This window comes from Chelonoidis abingdonii, chromosome 9, assembly GCF_003597395.2.
Source record: "Chelonoidis abingdonii isolate Lonesome George chromosome 9, CheloAbing_2.0, whole genome shotgun sequence".
NCBI lineage: Eukaryota > Metazoa > Chordata > Testudines > Testudinidae > Chelonoidis > Chelonoidis abingdonii.
This window is the reverse complement of record NC_133777.1, coordinates 39468970-39488272: the sequence shown is the minus strand read 5'-3', so window position 1 is coordinate 39488272 and position 19303 is coordinate 39468970. Positions and strand designations below refer to the sequence as shown.

Sequence of the window (19303 nt, the reverse complement as noted above, 5' to 3'; positions counted from 1 at the left end):
GTAAGAAGGAACTGAGGAGCGGCCGGGTCGGCAGGGGCATATATACGGTGCCGCAAAGGCGCCACGCCAGGGGGCGCCTGCCGACCCGCCGGGTGTTGCTAGGGGAAAATTCTTCCGACGAACGTGCACGCAGCGCGCGCACACCTACTTGGAATGAATATGAGCAAGCACTCGAAGAAGAATAAATAGTTTTCAGAATGGAGAGAGGTAAATAGCTTGAGGGGCAGCAGCAGTCAAAAAAAGCTAACAGAATGTTAGGAAAAATATCATAATGCCACTAGAGATATTCATGGTACACCCACACCTTGAATACTGCATGTAGTTCTGGTCACCACATCTCAAAAATATACATATATACACATATTACAACTAGAAAAGGCAAAAAGAGAACAAGAAGAAAAGGTTAGTGAGATGAAACAGCTTCTACATTGGGAGAGATTAAAAAAACTGGGACTGCTCAATTCAGTTTAGGAAAGACAACTAAGGGAGGGGGGAATATGAAAGAGGTCTATTAAATCATGACTGGTCTGGAGTAAGTGAATTGGGAAGTATTATTTACTCTTTCACCTAACAGAAGAATCAGTGGTCACCCACTGAAATAAATAGTCAACTGGTTTAAAACGAGCATAAGGACATACTTCTTCACACAATGTACAGTTAACCTTAGGAACTTGTTGCCAGGGAATGTTGTGTAGGCCAAAAGTATAACTGGCTAAGTTTTGATAGAGGATAGGTCCATCAATGGTTGCTAGCCAAGATGGTCAGGGACACAGCCCATGCACTGGATGTCCCTAAAGCTCTGACTCCCAGAAGCTGGGACTGGACAACAGGGGATGGATCACTCGATAATTTCCCTGTTCTGTTCATTCCCTTTGAAGCATGTGGCATTGACCACTGTCAGAAGACAGGATACTGGACTAGATGAACCACTAGTCTGACCCAGTATGGCCATTCTTCTGTTCTTATGATAATTGATCAATCAAGAAACCAACTCATCGCATCAAGAAACACATGTATTTATTTAAGCAGGAACTTCCAAACACTAAACGAAGATTGCACAAGAGGACTGCTCGAGATATAAACATCCTAAGAACTTTTCCTTCCCCCTCTGGGCTTCCAGAGGCTGAAAACTGAGGAACTGAAAAGGGAATGTAGAACAATGGGGCTTATATTACAAGGCATTATATTATCTAATTAGAAATCTGTTATTTCATAAATGTAAATTGTTATCTATAAAGTGAGTTTAAGAAAGATAATAGCTAACATACAGTAGATAATAATAATTCACAGTAGTTCATGATATGTCTTAGTAGAAAAAAACTAACTGATTTACTTGTGATTATTTCCCACTTGATTGATTTATACTTTACCCCAAACCGATTAGAGGCTAAATTATGTTTTATCTCAGATTGTCTCTGCCACTCATTGCTCTGATTCATGCCACTAGTCCATTGGGCTCATTACAAGTATACCTCATTAGGGAAAACATTTGCAGTCAAAGATGGTTTTATTTTGCATATGCTCAATGGGCAGAGTTAATGCTGACTATGAAAATTTAATTTGGCATTTTTTGATTTTGAAGACGTTAATAAGAGAACCTTAAGGTTGTTTAGTTAACTTAATGTCTTTCTTATTGCTGTAAAATGGTACAAAGCCCAGATTTACAAATATAAGTTCCTAAAAACATACAATGAGGCTTTTGCATATACAAACAAAAACAAGGAATCTCTACCAACTCATCACAGAGAATAAGAATAGTCTGGAAGTTTCAGTAGCTAGGAAAAAATTACAAGGGCTACTAGTCCTCAATTTTCAGGACAAAAACGGTCACCAAGTAGAATGAGGAAGAAACTTCATCAACAATATAAAATTTCACAGTTAGGTATATTTATGCCTCTCTCTCTCTGAAGCATCTAGTCTTAGTCACTATCCAAGACAGGAGGACTGACCAGGCCTGTTATACTGTGTGTGTAAAGAGTAATCTTAGTAGATTTTTGTATTGGTGCACTTTGAGCCCTACCTCACTCAAATCACAATCAGAATAACTTCTTCTCTTGCAATCTGACTGGCTACATTGCCGGATGTTACTTTTCTGTAAATATAGACAGTGGTCAATACCATGTATGCAGCAGAGGCCATGTCTACACTACCACTTATGTAGGCAAAATTTATATAATTTCAGACATGTAACAAAACCACACCCTTGAGCAACATAAGTTTCGCCAGCATAAGAGGTAGTGTGCCTAGTGCTATGTCGGTGGAAGAGTTTCTCTCACCCACATAGCTACTGCAGCTCGTTGGGGGTAATTTATGTCAACGGGAGAGCTCTGTGCTGCTGTAAGGCCTCTAGTGTAGACACAGTCACAAAAGTAGGGGGACGAGTGCAAATGCAAAAATAACCCAATTAAAGAAGCTTTTGCCAAAGTTCAGTTTATAATAGCAAGAGAAAGTTACTCACCCTACAGTAACTGAGGTTCTTCGAGATGTGTGTCCCTGTGAGCGCTCCACTCCAGGTGATGGTGCGTCCCAGCACCGTTGATCAGAGATCTTGGGTAACAGTGCCTGGTTAGGACGCGCAAACTCAGCTGCTGTCTCGCAGTCTTGTTAGAGTCTACCTGAGCACGCGCGTCCCATGCCCTCCTCAGTTCCTTCTCTACCATGGAGAAGTCAGAATAGTACACCAAAGTAGAGGGGAGGAGCACAGGGAGTGGAGCACCCACAGGGACACACATCTCTAAGAACCTCAGTTACTGCAAGGTGAGTAATTTTCTCTTCTTCCTCAAGTGCTGTCCCTGTGGGTGCTCCACTCCAGGTGAATGTGAAGCTGTACCCACTGTGGCTGGTGGGACTTTGAAGTTGCAGCAGTGAGTACCGTAGACAGTACTGTATGGCCTGCTATGGTGTCTATCATGGTATCCTGCATGATAGCATAGCGTTTGGTAAATGTGTGTTCAGATGACCATGTGGCCACCTTACAGATATCGGGAATGGGTACGTTATGGAGGAAGGCAAAGAACGTTGACATAGCTTGAGTAGAATGAATTCTGATGCCTTCAGGCGGTTGAGCATTCTGAATACAGTAACAGGATTTGACGCAGTCAGCGATCCACTTGGAAAGGCGTTGCTTAGAGATGGCCGCACCCTTCAATCTCTCGGTAGCGGAGACAAATAATCATGAGGACTTATGAAATGGTTTAGTCCTGCCTAATTAGGAGGCAATTGCTCACATGAAGTCGAGGGTGTGCAGAGTCACCTCGTGCGGAGTCTCATGAGGTTTGGGATAGAATGTAGGTAAGTATATTGGTTGGTTAAGGTGGAAGGTGGACACCACCTTAGGGAAAAATTTAGAGTGTGGTCGCAGGGTAACTTAATCTTTAGAAAAGGTTGTGTAGGGAGGGTAGACCATCAGGGCCCTTATTTCCCCTACTCTCCTTGCTGATGTTATAGCAACCAAAAAAGCTACCTTCATGGACATGTAAAGAAGAGATGAGGTAGCTAAGGGTTCAAATGGAGGTTTCATAAGACTGCGAAGAACAAGATTGAGATTCCATGCAGCTGCCGATGGATAAATCTCAGGGTACAGATTTTGTAGGCCCGTGAGAAAGCGTTTTATGATGGGGTTGGCAAAGAGTGAAAGCTGTCTAACAAATCATGGAAAGTGGTGAGGTCCGTGAGGTGTACTCTGCTGGAGCTGAGCAAGAGTCTGTCCTGTTTTAGTTTCAAAAGATAGTATAGGATGTTAGGAAGGGTTACAGTATGGGGTGTTAAGTGTTTATGTGAGCACCACAGGGAGAAGCGCTTCCACTTCTGCAGTTAAGTTTTACGAGTGGAGTCTTTTCTACTACGCAGGAGGACATATCGGACTTGCTCAGAACAGGCTAGTTCGTAGGTTTGGAGTCATGAAGGAACCATGCTGTCAGGTGGAGTTTCTGGAGCTGAGGGTGAAGAATCCACCCGTTGTCCTGAGAAAGCAGATCTGGTTTGTTGGGAAGAGTCCGTGGAGGATGAGTGGACATGTGGAGCAGGCAAGGATACCATGTCTGTCTTGGCCAAGCCGGGGCAATAAGTATAACCCAGGCCTTGTCGTCTCTGATCTTGTGCAGAACCCTGTGTATCTGAGGTATCGGTGGAAAGGCATAGATGAGAGAGTTGTTCCATGGGATGAGGAATGCGTCTCCTAGGGATGCAATCCCGAATCCCACTCTGGAGCAAAATAGGTAGCATTTGCGATTCTGGGTTGTGGCAGAGAGGTCTACTGACAGGGTGCCCCAGTGGGAGAAGAGCTGTTGTAGCATCGCAGGGTGCAATTTCCATTCGTATTCTGTGGAGAAGTGTCTGCTAAGTGCGTTGGCAGTAGTGTTGTGGCAGCTGCATAGGTACGAAGCAGTAATTTGTATGTCATGTTGAATGCACCAATTCCACAACCAGATGGCCTCCATACATAGGGAGTGTGATCATGCTCCCCCCTCCGGCCCCCCAGTCTGTTGATGTAAAATATACATGCTATATTGTCCGTTAGGACCCGGATAGATTTGTTTCTTATGAGAGGAAAGAAGCGAAGGTAGGCTTGTCTCACTACTCTTGAGCTCTAGGAGATTTATGTGTAGATGCGTCTCTGGCACGGATCAGTGGCCTTGTGCCATGTGTCCCCCCAGATGCGCTCCCCAACCGATCAGGGAAGCGTGCATAGTGAGCATGAGCATTGGGGATCGTTGCTGGAAGGGAACATCCATGCAGAGCTTCTCTGGTCTTGTCCACCATTGTAGGGAAGCTAGTATGTTCGCTGGAGGAATTAGCAGCATGCAGAGGTTGTACCTGCTGGGTTTGTAGTTGGAGTTGAGCCACCCCTGAAGACATCTGATGTGCAGCCTGGCGTACTTGACCACGAAGGTGGTGGCTGTCATGTGGCCAAGGAGCTGTAGGCAAATTCTTGACTATATCCTGGGACGAACAGATCGTGCGTATGAGATTTGTAATAGAGAGGAATCTGTTGTGTGGGAGTGAGGCTCTGGTTCGAACTGAGTCCAGATGAGCGCCAATGAATTCAATTTGTGTGTAGGTGTCAGGGTGGATTTTTGGATGTTTATTTGCAGGCCTAAGCTGTGGAAAAGGGAGATGGGGAAATGGGTAGCTTGTAGTGTCTCATTGTATGAGCTGCCTTTGATGAGGCATAGTCTAGGTAGGGGAAAAGTATGATCCCGTGTCTGCAGAGGTGGGCCACAACTACAGCTAGGGTCTTGGAGAACGCTCTCGGTGCTGTGGAGAGTCCAAAAGGGAGAACTCTGTATTGAAAATGATGCCTGAGTGTGAACTGTAGGAAGCGTCTGTGGACTGGATGAATGCATATGTGAAAATACGCATCCTGTAAGTCAAGGGCTGTGAACCAGTCCCCTTGTTCCAGCGCAGGTATTATTGTGCCTAGTGTGACTATCTTGAATTTCTGTACCCTTACAAATTTCTTCAGTCAGCGTGGGTCAAGTGAAGAGTTACTGTACTAGAAGTAATCTCGGTTAATGTTGTTTTGTTGCTGATCAATTAGAGAACATGCTCATTTAAAGTTGTGCAATGCTCCCTTCTAACGTTGTTTGGCAGCCATCTGCTTTGTCCACTGCTTGCAGGAAGAGCAGCCCAGTGGAGCTAGCTGGTGGGTAGTTGGAACCAGGGTGGACTGACAGCCCCCTATCAGCTCCCTGCTCCTCTAAGTTCCCTGTGCAGCAGCTGCCCAATTGCAGCTGTCCCTCCCCTCACTGCCACGTGCTGCTCCTGCCCAGGAGCTGCTTCCCGAGACTCCTGCGTGCTGTGTGGGGGGTGTAACAAGGGGACTAATGTCAGGGTGTCCCCCTCCCCCCTGCTCCTGCAACCCACCTACCCCATCTTCTGTAGCACAGGGGGGACACACAACAGGCAGTAGTAGCTGCAGTCCAGTCTCAGCCTGCTGATCTAATTAACAAGGCAGTGTACTTCTGACCCTACTCTTCATACTTAAAGGGGAAATGTGCATCACACACATCTCTCTCCGCCCTCCCTCTTTTCCTGCTGCCTTGTACAGTAGAGTGTGAGAGTTAACCCTTGAGGGCTCAGCCAATTGCTAGTTCATCATTTAGCAGTAAGGCATTCTCTGGAAATATCCCACCCTCTGACTGCTCCATCTCAACCAAGCTTCACAATCATCACTGTGTACCAGTATTAAATTGTTTCTGTAAAATTTATAGTATGTGGGGAGTGGGAAGAGAATGGATGGATGGGGTCTTGTCTAGTGACAAAAAATTTCCCTGGAACCTAACCCCCTCATTTACATTAATTCTTATGGGGAAATTGGATTCGCTTAAAATCATTTTGCTTAAAGTCGCATTTTTCAGGAACATAACTACAATGTTAAGTGAGGAGTTACTGTATAGGCCTCCACCCCCCGGCCTTCTTCTGGGTCACAGAGTAGTGGGAGTAGAACCCTATTCCTCAATGTTGTGTTGGCACAGGTTCCCCGGCACCTAGCTGTAGAATATGAGCCACTTCTACGCGAACTAGGTGCTCGTGAGAGGGGTCCCTGAAGAGGGATGGGGAAGGATAGGATATAAAAGGGATGGAGTAACTGGACTGAACTATTTCCAGGACCCCAATGGTCCTGTGTAATCTGCTGCCAGGCATGGTGGAAAACCTGGAGGCGGTGGCCAAATGGGCAAATAGGGGGTGGAGTCAAGGGGTGGTCGTGCAGACCCTCGACCAACACTTCAAAATTGTTGTTTATTTTCTGATGGGTGGGAGGTAGCTGTTGTGCTTGGTTTTGTCTATGCATAGGAGGTCTAGTGTGATTCCTGGTTATATCATATGGTCTGGGCTGAGGTTGGTGATACTGTTGTGTGCATGGCCTCTGATAAGGTTGATACTGTTGTCTCCTGGGAAGGCATGGGTAAATGCCCAAGGTGCACAAGATTGCTTTAGAGTCTTTCATCGTGTGAAGGACAAACTCTTTTCCAAGAAAACAAATTATCTTTATCAAAGGGGAGGTCCTCCACTTTGGTCTGCAGGTCTTTGGGGATACTGGATGCAGAGAGCCAAGAAGGTCTGCACATAACCACTGCAGTTGTGGTAGTGCAGGCTGCTGTGTCTGCCATGTCTAGAAATGCCTGTAGGACCACTCTGGATACCAACTGGCCCTTGACGAGGACTGACTTAAAGTCTGCTCTTCTGTCCTCTGGGATATGGGAGGTAAAATCAAAGAGTTTATTGTAGTTATCTAAGTCATAGCTTGCAAGTAGGGTGGAATAGTTTGCCATTCTGAATTGCAGAGTGGAGGAGGTATAAACCTTGAGGCCAAAGAGGTCAACAGCACCAGGACGCACCATCACCTGGAGTGGAGCACCCACAGGGACAGCACTCAAAGCAAAACAAAGCATTTTCATAGAGCTGGTGGCCTGAGGCCATTCGCTCTTCCCAGCCTTTCATTAATCCTCAGGAAATTCCCCAAGCCTTAATCACTATTGCTTGAACAAACAGTAAAACACAAATCTGAAAACTTTAATACTATAATATTGTAACACATGCACTTTTGTTGACTACATGCTGAAGTCCACTTCTTGGATTAGCCTTTAAACTCCTTCAGCATCATACAGAAGCCTAAGTAAATACACAGTACAGCTTGCTTTTAAATCCCGATTGCAAGTCTAAAGCAGCTGGAATATATAAAAATAGCTCTTTATCTTTGTGTTTCTAAGGAAGGTACATTCTATGTACATATTATAGATGAAAGATTCATGGGGATCAGGACAATTTTCTATAGAGCAAATAGAATTTTTCATACATTCCAAAGCCAGAAGGAATCACTATGATCAGCTATGACCCAGTGGTTCTCAAACTGTGTTTTAATGGGGTCTCCAGGGCTGACGTTAGACTTGCTTGGGCCTGGGGCCGAAGCCCGAGCCCCACTGCCCAGGGCCAAAGCCAAAGCCCCTCACCTGGGGCTGAAGCCGTCAGGCTTTGGCTTTGCCCCCCGTGCCCATGGCAGTGGAGCTTGGGCAGGCTCAGGCTTCGTTCCCCCCCTCCTGAGGTCATGTAGCAATTTTTGGTGTCAGAAGGGGGTCGTGGTGCAATGAAATTTGAGAACCTCCTGTATAACACAGGCCATACACCTTGCCCTAAATAATACCTGTTTGAACTAGTACTTTTTTTTTGTTTAAATCCAATTTTGATTTTCAATTTTCCCTTGTCATCTTACTCAGGGCATTTTATAAAATGCAAAGGAGTACGCTCAGCCATTTTATTAAGCAACACGCTTTTCAGCACAGATCGCTCAAATGGTTCCAACTAGACCTGCCTAAGGATTTTTATCATGTGGATGTAGAGTAATTTGAATGGGTGGCTAAGGAGCCCAGTAATTGAAATTGTGTGTTTTTGAATACACAAGAGCTCTGAAAGCTCCTAGCTGGACATTTTCATCCCCACGCTCACATTAAACAGATCAATCATAAGGAGTCTGGTGTCTGTCAATCATGAGCTTTTACATGCTCCCCCATAACTTACCTCCTGTACTGGTGGAGCAAGCGGATTCTTGAACTCTGATAAGGAAACTGGCAAAGAGAACTTGGAAAGCACAGACGGCAAATCATGGCCAGGAAACTGACAGGAAAATTCCTCTGCCAAAGGAGAGTAACTATGAAATAGAGGCACAAGAAGAAATTACTCTTGCACTGTTGTCTAAACAGAATTTACATACACTTACTAATACACATTCATTGCACAAGACGTGCCAATTCACAGCACAAATATTCGTTGTGTTTTAGGTAAATAATAAAGAATCCTATTATGGTTTATGACATCTAGTATCCTGATTAAGTGAGAAAATAAAGAACATATTCAATGTGGTATTAGCTTTAGCCACAGCAATTTTTTTATTTTAAATCACAGACTCTTATTAATTAATTGGATCCATTTTCCCATGGCCCATTATTATAGATTTTTTTAAAAAATTCATTAAACAGATGCAATATCTTCATCTCATTATCCCTAGCTCCTTTGGAAGGACAAATCATCATCTAAGGGTTTGTCTACCCAGTGGAGCAATGTGCACTTCTGGGGGTGGGATTTCTAAAGCACAGAGGTGTGTTTCACATTAATTAGTCCACTTAGACCCTGCTGATGTATACTAAAGATCTGTCTACACTTAGAGCTGAAGATGTGAGTTAGTAGTGCAGTCACAGTAGCAAGGGCAGCGGCTTGAGCTAGGGCTGCCCAGTACATACCCATGGAGTCTGTGTGGGTTTGTCCTTGGGGGAACTAGCCCTTCCTACTGCTCGCTGCTGTACCGTGGCTACACAACTATTTTTAGCATGCTAGCGTGATAAGATCTAGCACGAGCACATCTCTTTGAGATAGGAATCACAACCCAAGCTTTAGGTGTAGGCATACCCTAAAGGTTCCCCTCTAGTGGCTCCAGGTGTAGGCATACCCTACAGGTTGTGCTCTAATGTAATTCTGTTTCAAACAGCACTATGTTAAAGCACACTAGACCTGCTGGTGTGCATTAAAGATACCCTACCGAGACCAATTTCTGTGCAACACATTAGTGCACTTTAAATCCCGCCTTCACGTAAGTGCACATTATCGCATAGTATAGACAAACCACACTCTGCTTCAGCACAAACTTCTACTTTTTGCCTCATCTAGACAAACCCTTACATGTTCTAAGAGGTCAAGATCAGGTTGGGGTCAGCTAACAGACTACATCTATTGCCTAATCACAGGATAGCACCTTTACCTTGACTTAGCTGACTGAGGTAAATCTTAGACTCCTCCACAGGCTTGACTTAAATGTGTTCTTCCATATTGCTCAGGGCACAGGCTCAAAACTTACATAATTAGGAATATACAGTTTTCCAGAGATAGTACAAAGGACTGTCCCCACAAACAGTCCCCACTTTACTTCCATGCTTGACAGAAAAGATGGGCCTTGATAAAGTCTGACTCTGCAAAGCAGATGGAGGAGGTAATTCCAGAGTCAATAGCCCCCAACTGAGAACTCCCAGAGACCAGGACCATCACAAATAAGTATAGGAATTGCTACCTCCATAGCCCCAAATGAACTCAACTGCTGTGACAAGGTAGGTGAGGTCATAACTTTTACTGGACCAACTTTTGTTGGTGGGAGGGACAGACAAGCTTTCAAGCTACACAGAGCTGTTCTACAGGTCTGGGAAAGGTATTCAGTGTCACAGCTAAATACAAAGTTGAACAGATAGGTTAGCATAAATAGCACATAGTCTCTAAGGGACCATTCAAGGTGAAGTGGCCCATTTACACCTCTGTAGTCATAGGACAAAAAGGAGGGTTAGTTAGCTACAGATTGTTGTAATAAGTCATAACTCCAGTATCTTTATTAAAAGGGAACCCAGGGAGAGACAACTCTCAGTGAGAGTGCTCTGGCCACTCTCTGCCTGGAAGAATACGGGGACTCAAAAATCATCCTGAAGCCACTCACCACACAAAGGGCCAGCTTCCTCCAGAACACAACTGACTTCCTCCACAAACTCCACAACATCAACAACCTCCCTCAGAACACCATCTTTGCCACCATGGATGTCAATTCCCCATACAATAACATTCCTCACAATGAAAGCATAGCTGTCTGCATCAAATATTTACAAGACAATGGGCAACCCTCAGATATTCACCCCAAACACAATCGCCAAACTCATCCATTTCATCCTCACCCATAACAATTTTACGTTCAACAAAACACACTTTGTGCAAACCATGGGAACAGGGTACTAGGATGGCTCCCCAATATGCCAACCTCTTCCTGGGCCACTTTGAAAAATTTCTGGACAAACACACCACAAAACCATTGATATACCTGAGATACATAGATGATATTTTCAGCTTCTGGACAGACAACTTAAACTCCCTCATAGATTTCCACCACAACTTCAATAATTACCATTAAACTCTCTCTGGAAGACTCCCACACTAGCATCAACTTCCTGGACACCATAATCAGCTTCAGCAATGGAACACCACAGACAACTATATATAAAAAACCCACATATCACCACACTTAACATCATAGATCCAGTAATCACCCCAAACACACCAAGAAATCTGTTATCTACAGCCAGGCACTCAGATAACACAGAATATACTCTGAAGAGAAAATCCGGGATATACATCTTAAAACATGCAAAGCTGCTTTCACCAAATAAGGACACTTCACCAGAGAAGTAAATGTAATCATGGAACAGGCCGCCCAAATACCTAGAGAGAACCAGCTTCAACATAGAAATAAAACTCTCTCTGATCTTACACCCCTAGTCGTCACCTACCACCACACACTGGAATCCATATGAGATATCATCAAACAAGTAAAACACATACTTGATGGGGACCCTATCCTGAAGAAATCTTTCCTTAATCCCTTCTTCTTACTTCAAACAACTCCCCAAACTCTTCAAGATCACCATCAGAAGCAAGCTCCCCACAGACCAAGACACACTACCTCTAAGCAGCACCAGACCCTATCAGAACAACAGGTGCAAAATCTGCAGATATATCTCTTCTGCTACGATAATCAATATATCCCATTTCCCTCCGCCCCTCCCTCCATACACCTCTCAAGATCCATGGGTGCTAGACATGCCTATCACAACATGTGGTATACCTCATCCAGGGCACTAAATACCCCAAAAACAACTATGTGGGTGAAACCAGACAATCACTATGCTCTTGAATGAGCTAACACAGGAAAATGGCAAAAAAACACACATCGCCTATGGGTGAACAATTTTCACCAGTGATCACTCTATGTCTGACCTATCAGTCCTCATCCTCAAAGAAAACCTGCTCAACATTTTCAAAAGATGAGCCTGGGAGCTTAAAATCACAACCTCGCTATACACTAAAAATCATGGTCTTAATAAAGACACTGGATTTATGGATTATTACAAAACATGTAACCCACTAACCCCACTTTTTATCCTATGATTATAGGGGTGTTAACAGGCAACTTCACCTTAGAATATATGTTAATTAATTATGCTAACATTATGTGTTTGACCTTGTATTTAGCTATGACACTGTGAGTACCTTTCCCAGACCTGAAGAAGAGCTCTTAGCTCAAAATCTTGTCTCTCTCACCAACAGAAGTTGGTCCAATAAAGGATATTACCTCACCCACCTTGTTGTTCTAATATCCTGGGACCAACACAGCTACAACACCACCGCACTCAATTGCTGCAGCAGATCCCAAGCAGAGGAGAGTCTTTCAGAGAGCCAGCAACTAGGCTAGGCTGTGGTTTATGAATCAATGTCAGAACCTGGAACTGTACTCAAAAAAAAAAATAGGAAACCAGCACAACTATTGAAGAACAGGTATAATAGGTTTCTATGGACTAAACTTGCCAGTCCAAAAGCCAATACCAATGGTAGCTGTCACTTCAAAGTAGTTTGTGTGTAGATTACACATTATACATGTACATTACACACTGCGGTAATCAGAAGCAGATGTGACAGCCACCAGTGCATAAAGGTGCTCATGGACTCAATACCACCTGAGGTTCCAGAAATAATCTGGAATTTGAAAACACCCCAATTGCAAGTTCAGTGGGAAAAAGGTGAACAACTTTTTAACAGTGGAGCAGGAGTTACCCAACGTACCTCAACATCCTTCTCCCACCCCACTACCATCTCTGTCTGGCACAGGCTGAGCTTTACATGCAGCTCATCTTTATCCAAGCAACAGTCTTGATTAGAAGCCATGACTACCACTAGGATTAATTACAATGAAAACAGTGACCGTAATGGACCTCACAATGTTACTGCTGTCATGGTATAATTCCCCACTCTGAACCTTAGCGTCCAAAAGATGGGGTACCAGCATGAATTCCTCTAAGATTGATTACCAGCTTAGAATCTGTAGCGCTGCCACCAACCAGGAATTCCAGTGCCTGGTACACTCTGGTCCCCCCAAGACCTTGCCCGGGGAACCCCAAGACCCAGACCCTCTGGATCTTACCACAAGGAAAGTAAACCCTTTCCCCCACTGTTGCCTCTCCCAGGCTTCCCCTCCCTGGGTTACCCTGGAAGATCACTGTGATTCAAACTCCTTGAATTTTAAACAGAGAAGAAAATGCACCTTCCCCCCTCCTTCTCTCTCCCCCTCCCAGACTCTCCCTGAGAGAGATAGTAATCCTAACACAGAGAAATTACCCTCTCTCTCCCCCTTCCCTCCTTTCTCCCCACCAATTCCCTGGTGAATCCAGACCCCGTCCCCTGGGGTCTCACACCAGAATAAAAAAAAAAAACAATCAGGTTCTTAAACAAGAAGCTTTTAATTAAAGAAGGAAAAACAGTAAAAATTATCTTTGTAAATTTAAGGTGGAATATGTTACAGGGTCTTTCAGCTATAAACACTGGGAATACCCTCCCAGCCTAAGTATACAAGTACAAATTAAAATTCTTTCAGCAAAATACAAATTTGAACTCCTTCCAGCCAAATACACATTTGCAAATAAAGAAAAGAAAAATAAGCCTAACTCGTCTATTCTACCTAGTATTTACTATTTTGAATCTATAAGAACCTGTATCAGGGGAGATTGTAGAGAACCATGGTTGCACATCTGGTCACTCTCAGAACCCAGAGAGAACAACCAAATTCTAACAGCACACACAGAAACTTCCCTCCCTCAAGACTTGAAAATATCCTGTCCCCTGATTGGTCCTCTGGTCAGGTGACAGCCACGCTTACTGAACTTGTTAACCCTTTACAGTCAAAAGAGATATAAAGTACTTCTGTTCTATTAACTTCTACTATCTGTTTATGCTTTTGAGTTACCTGCTACTGAAATATCACATACCAGGCATGCAGACATGCTGCCTATCAAAAGCAGCTACCCACTGATTTAACCACACAGAACTTACTGAGATGTCTGTCGTGTTTTGAGTATTTCCATATTGCTCAGAATCATAAAGTTTAATGTCAGAAGGGACCACTAGATCATCTAGTCCAGGAGTGGGCAAACTACGGCCTGCGCACTGGATTCAACCAGCAAGCAGTTTTAAGCAGGCCCATGAGTTGCACCAAGTGGCTCAGCCCCACTCCAGCCGGGGCGCTGGCTTGGGGGCTGCACCACGGAGCTCCTGGAAGACGCAGCATGGCCTCACTCTGGCTCTTACACACTCCAACAGGAGCTGCAGGGGCGGTGTGCATTGCCACCTGGCCGTGCCTCCATGTAGGAGCTGGGGAAAGGACATGCCACTGCTTCCGAGAGCTGCTTGAGGTAAGCATCACTCGGAGCCTCTCCCCACACCCTAACCCCTTGCCCCAGCCCTGATCCCCCTCCCAGCCTTCAAACCCCTCAGTCCCAGCCCCCTCCTGGCACTCCAACCTCTCATCCCCAGCCGCACCCAAGAGCCCACACCCCCAGCCAGAGCCTGCACCCCTTTCCACATCCCTTCCCTGATCCCCCTCCTGCCCTCCAAACCCCTCAGTTCCAGCCTAAAACCCCTCTTACACCCCAAACTCCTCATCCCCAGCCCAACCCCAGAGCCTGCACCCACTCCCGCACCCCAACCCCAATTTTGTGAGCACTGATGGCCTGCCATACAATTTCTATTCCCCAATGTGGCCCTCAGGCCAAAAAGTTTGCCCCCCTTGATCTAGTCTGATTTTCTGTATATCACAGGCCATCAACACTACCCAGCACCTGCACGGCGCACGTTAAACCCATCAAGTGAAATTAGACCAAAGTATTATAGCCCAGAGGAGACTAAACAATTATGTGCCACATGCAGAGAATAGGAAAGACCAAGGTATGACGTTGCACTTCATGTTTATGGAAATATGCTCATGAGTGTAAATGTAAAAGGTCATAAGTAAGGTATCATTACAAAGCTTATAATCTACTGAGTGCGTTCATCCTATTTGTATGGATGAATCATTCTTGTATCTGAAGCTAGAAATATTTAGTAGTACTCTGAAGTCCTATTGTAACTATGCAATGTGTGGGCACTTAGTGGTGGCTTGGAATATTGATAGCTCCCATTAACTAGGACAACTGGTTGTGAATGGCTCTGTTTACCTGCAAGTCTTCCTGTGTACCTGACATGGTGTAACAAAGTTTCTCTTCTATCTTGGTGGGTCCTGCGCTTATTTGCAGATTTGTTCGCCTCAGATATTCACCATGGGGGTCAGGGAACAGCCCAGAGACCTTCCCTTCTGGTAGAACCCACAGTCCAAGTCAATTCCTCCTGTGTCTACTCCAGGTTCCAGCCCAGGGCCCTGCGGACTGCAGCTGTCTAGAGTGTCTCCTGGAACAGCTGTGCGACAGCTACAACTCCCTGGGCTGCTCCCATGGCCTCCTCCCAATACCTTCTTTATCCTCACTACAGGACCTTTTCTCCTGGTGTCTGATAATGCTTGTACTCTTCAATCCTCCAGCAATACGCCTTCCCACTCTCAGCTCCTAGTGCCTCTTGCTCACAGCTACTCGCATGCACACTACACACTAAAGTGAGGTCCTTTTTAAACTCAGGTGCCCTGATTAGCCAGCCTGTCCTAACTGATTCCAGCAAGTTCCTGCTTGTTCTGGAACTGCCCCTGTTACCTTACCCAGGGAAAAGGGATCTGTTTAATCTGGGACTAATATATCTGCCTTCTAACACTCTCCTGTATCCATCTGGCCTGACCCTGTCACAGTGGGTAATGAAGAATGAGGTCTCACAGGACATGTGACCATGTCACAGGATACTGGAATCCATCTTAAACCTGATGCTTTTCCATTTCGAAGGAGGGGTGAGGACCCAGAGAGACAAAAGATTCCCACTTTGGACCAAAGCCATAAAAGGGTGCGGAACAGAACAAAGAGGGCTGCCAGACATGAGAAATCCGAGTTACACTTGAACGGGAACTGACAAGAACTGTATCGGGGGAAAGGATTGGGCCCAGACTAAGGAGGAGTCTAGTCTGTGAAAGAAGCTTATTGGAACATCTCTGGGGGTGAGATATTTTCTGTATCAGTTTCTTAATGTATTAGGCTTAGACTTGCATGTTTTATAGACTCATAGACTTTAAGGTCAGAAGGGACCATTATGATCATCTAGTCTGACCTCCAGCACAATGCAGGCCACAGAATCTCACCCATCCACTTCTATAACAAACCCCTAACCTATGTTCTGAGTATTGAAGTCCTCAATTGTTGGTTTAAAGGATCTCAGCTGCAGAGAATCTCCTCCAGCAGAGTGACCCGCATGCCCACGGCTTTTGCAGCAGGAAGGCGGAAATACCTCAGGCCTTCTTGCCAATGTGCCCTGGCGAGGGAAAAACACCTTTCTTCAGGCCCCTCTGCGCTGCTAGCTGTCCTCTGCGCACCAAATGTCTTCCCTGGCGGACCCGGTTAAAACCAACTGAGGACATAATAGCTGCGCGCCAAAGAACTTCACCAGACAGCACCAGGAAAGAATTCTCTGCGTAACTAAGATCCCATCCCATCTAACACTCCCATCACAGACCACTGGGCATACTACCGGCTTGATAATCAAAGATCAATGCTAAATTAAATTGCCAAAATTAGGCTATCCCATTATACCATCCCTCCCCATAAACTTATCAGCTATAGTCTTAAGCTAGATATGTCTTTTGCCCCACTACTCCCCTTGGAAGGTTGTTCCAGAAACTTTTACTTCCTCTAATTTTGGAAACCTTCGTCTAATTTCCAGTCAAACTTCTTAGTGTCCGTTTTAGCCATTTGTTCTTGTGTCCACTATTGGTACTAGCTTAAATAATTCCCCTCCTCCCTAATATTTATCTCTCTGATATATTTATAAAGAGCAATCCTTATCCGCCCCTCAAGCTCTTTTGGTTAGGTAAACAAGCCAAGTCTTTGAGATCTCCTTTTCATAAGTCAGGTTTTCCATTCCTCGGATCATCCTAGTAGCCCGTCTCTGAACCTGTTCCAGCTTGAATTCATCCTTCTTAAACATGGGAGACCAGAACTGCACACGGTATTCCAGATGAGGTCTCATCAGTGCCTTGTATAATGGTACTAATACCTCCTTATCTTTGCTGGAAATCTTGCCTGATGCATCCCAAAACCGCATTAGCTTTTTTAACGGCCATATCACATTGGCGGCTCAGTCATCCTGCGATCAACCAGTACTCCGAGGTCCTTCTCCTCCTCTGTTATGATGTGTCCCCAATTTATAACTAAAATTCTTGTTACTAATCCCTAAATGCATGACCTTGCACTTTTCATTATTAAATTTCATACATTTGTTTTATTTTGCTTGGTAACTTACTTTGTTCTGTCTGTTATTACCTGAAGCCACTTAAAGTCTTCTTTTTACACTTAATAAAAATCACTTTTGTTTATTAATAAACTCAGAGTAAGTGATTAATACCTGCGGGAGCAAACAGCTGTGCACATCTCTCTATCAGTGTTATAGAGATGGACAATTTATGAGTTTACCCTCTATAAGCTTTATACAGAGTAAAATGGATTTATTTGGGGTTTGGATCCCATTGGGAACTGGGTATCTGGGTGCTGAAGATGCGTGACTTGCTGAGCAGTTTTTGTTTAAATCTGCAGCTTTGAGGGCCTGGACCAGACCTGGGTCTGCGCTGCAGCAGACTAGCACGTCTGACTCAACAAGGCAGGGTTCTGGAGTCCCAAGCTGGCAGGGAAAACAGGCTCAGAGGTAATTCCAGAATGTCAGGTGATAGCCTCAAGGGGGTCTCTGTGACCGAACCTGTCACACAAGGTACACCTATGCCTGAAGCTTCTGCACTGGAAGGGAATTGATTAAGACAGATACTCCCTTAGGCTCCATGCAACAGTCCTTCTTGGACATACTCAGCAGCCAAGAGTATTGAAAGGTTTAAAAATGGTCTATGTTCATAGAGCAATTTCGTGATGACAACACTGTACTGAGCTCCTGAAATTTGCTATCCACTCTATAAGCGTGCAAGTGAAGGCAAGCACACCTGTCACTGCAACAGAAGACCTGCCCAATTCCTTTGTTCATCCCTGCACTGAACAGCCCTTAAGGGCTCATGAAATTCAAGCAAATTATACTATTTGTACATCTTAACAACTTCAATATCTCAGAAAATATCACCACCCTGCCCAAAACACATCTGCATTTTTCAAAGCAGTCCCACTACAGGCACTCATGGTCTGTCTACTTACAGACAAACACTGGCATTGGGGGACAGCATATAGACGTTGTTTTCACACAGTGGATAGACAATAATTGCTTTTCCCCAGTAAACCAGATGTGCAGCAAGCTGGAAAACCTGCATTTAAAAAAAGGAGAAAGAAACAAGACCAAAGATCATAATTAGAAAAGCAAAACAGCAACATTCAAATTCTCAGCAAAGAGTCCTTTATGCTGAGAGGAAAGCCCTGTTTGATTTGAAGAAAGCTAGCACTGTTCCATCACATCACTTCAATGGCAATAATTGGTCCTCTTCTCTTAGAAGAAAATGATGCAACATGTGGCACATCAAAAAGAGTCTGACAAAGCTTCAACAGAAGTGATGCATTTCCAGGGCTTAGCTTCACATATCTAAGCAAATTTTATGTTTCCTGCTTCAAAGGAATTTCTTTAGACTGTGCCAGGAAAGGGTTTCACAACCAAGTAGTTTCCTTTATGCTTCACCCATCAATGGTTTACACATGCATTCTACACACACATTCCTCAAAATACATTTAATGCATGACTTCTTATATTTATATTTTATTTTGAATGTATATGAATGAAATATTACTGAATAATGGGCTCACATCATATCAATGCATTAATTAAAAAGTACTCAAAGTGGCACAGAAATACTGGTCAGCTCAGAAACTTTGCAGTTGTTATGAAAGTGACCATCAGTAATCCATTCTTTGTTTAAACCATATATTCCTGTGTGTAACCATCCACCACAAGATACCACAGAAAAATCTTTCTAAGCATTAAGGAGGGGCTTTAAAGCAACAGCCAACAAGATTTCAAAGATTTTCATTTTAATGGGGTCGCGAGCGCTGACTTAGACTTGCTGAGGCCCAGGGCCAAAGCCCAAACTCGAGGGCTTCTGCCCTGGGTGGTGGGGCTTAAGTTACAAACCCCCTGCCTGGAGCTGAAGCCCTTGGGCTTCAGATTTGGCCCCCCTGCCCAGGCCACTGGGGCTTGGGACCTCCATTCCCGGAGCAGCAAAGCTAGGGCGGGCTCATGCTTCGGTCCCTTTGTCGTCAGAAGGGGATCACAGTGCAATGAAGTTTGAGAACTCCTGGCCTAATGCAATGACCTGAAGAATAAGGATGATCCTAAAGCTTCA

General features: G+C 44.5%; 1 protein-coding gene across 18 annotated transcripts in view; it reads right to left on the bottom strand.

Annotated features, from left to right (window-relative positions):
- Nucleotides 1-19303, bottom strand: part of NPRL3 (NPR3 like, GATOR1 complex subunit) — a 137131-nt gene that overhangs the window by 57310 nt on the left and 60518 nt on the right. For all 18 annotated transcript variants that reach the window (XM_075069408.1, XM_075069417.1, XM_075069421.1 and 15 more), the window contains 2 exons: nt 18171-18277; nt 8518-8647 (listed from right to left, as the gene is read on the bottom strand). In XM_075069408.1, the coding sequence (XP_074925509.1) occupies nt 8518-8647; nt 18171-18277 (237 nt within the window). The remainder of the gene's footprint in view (nt 1-8517; nt 8648-18170; nt 18278-19303) is intronic.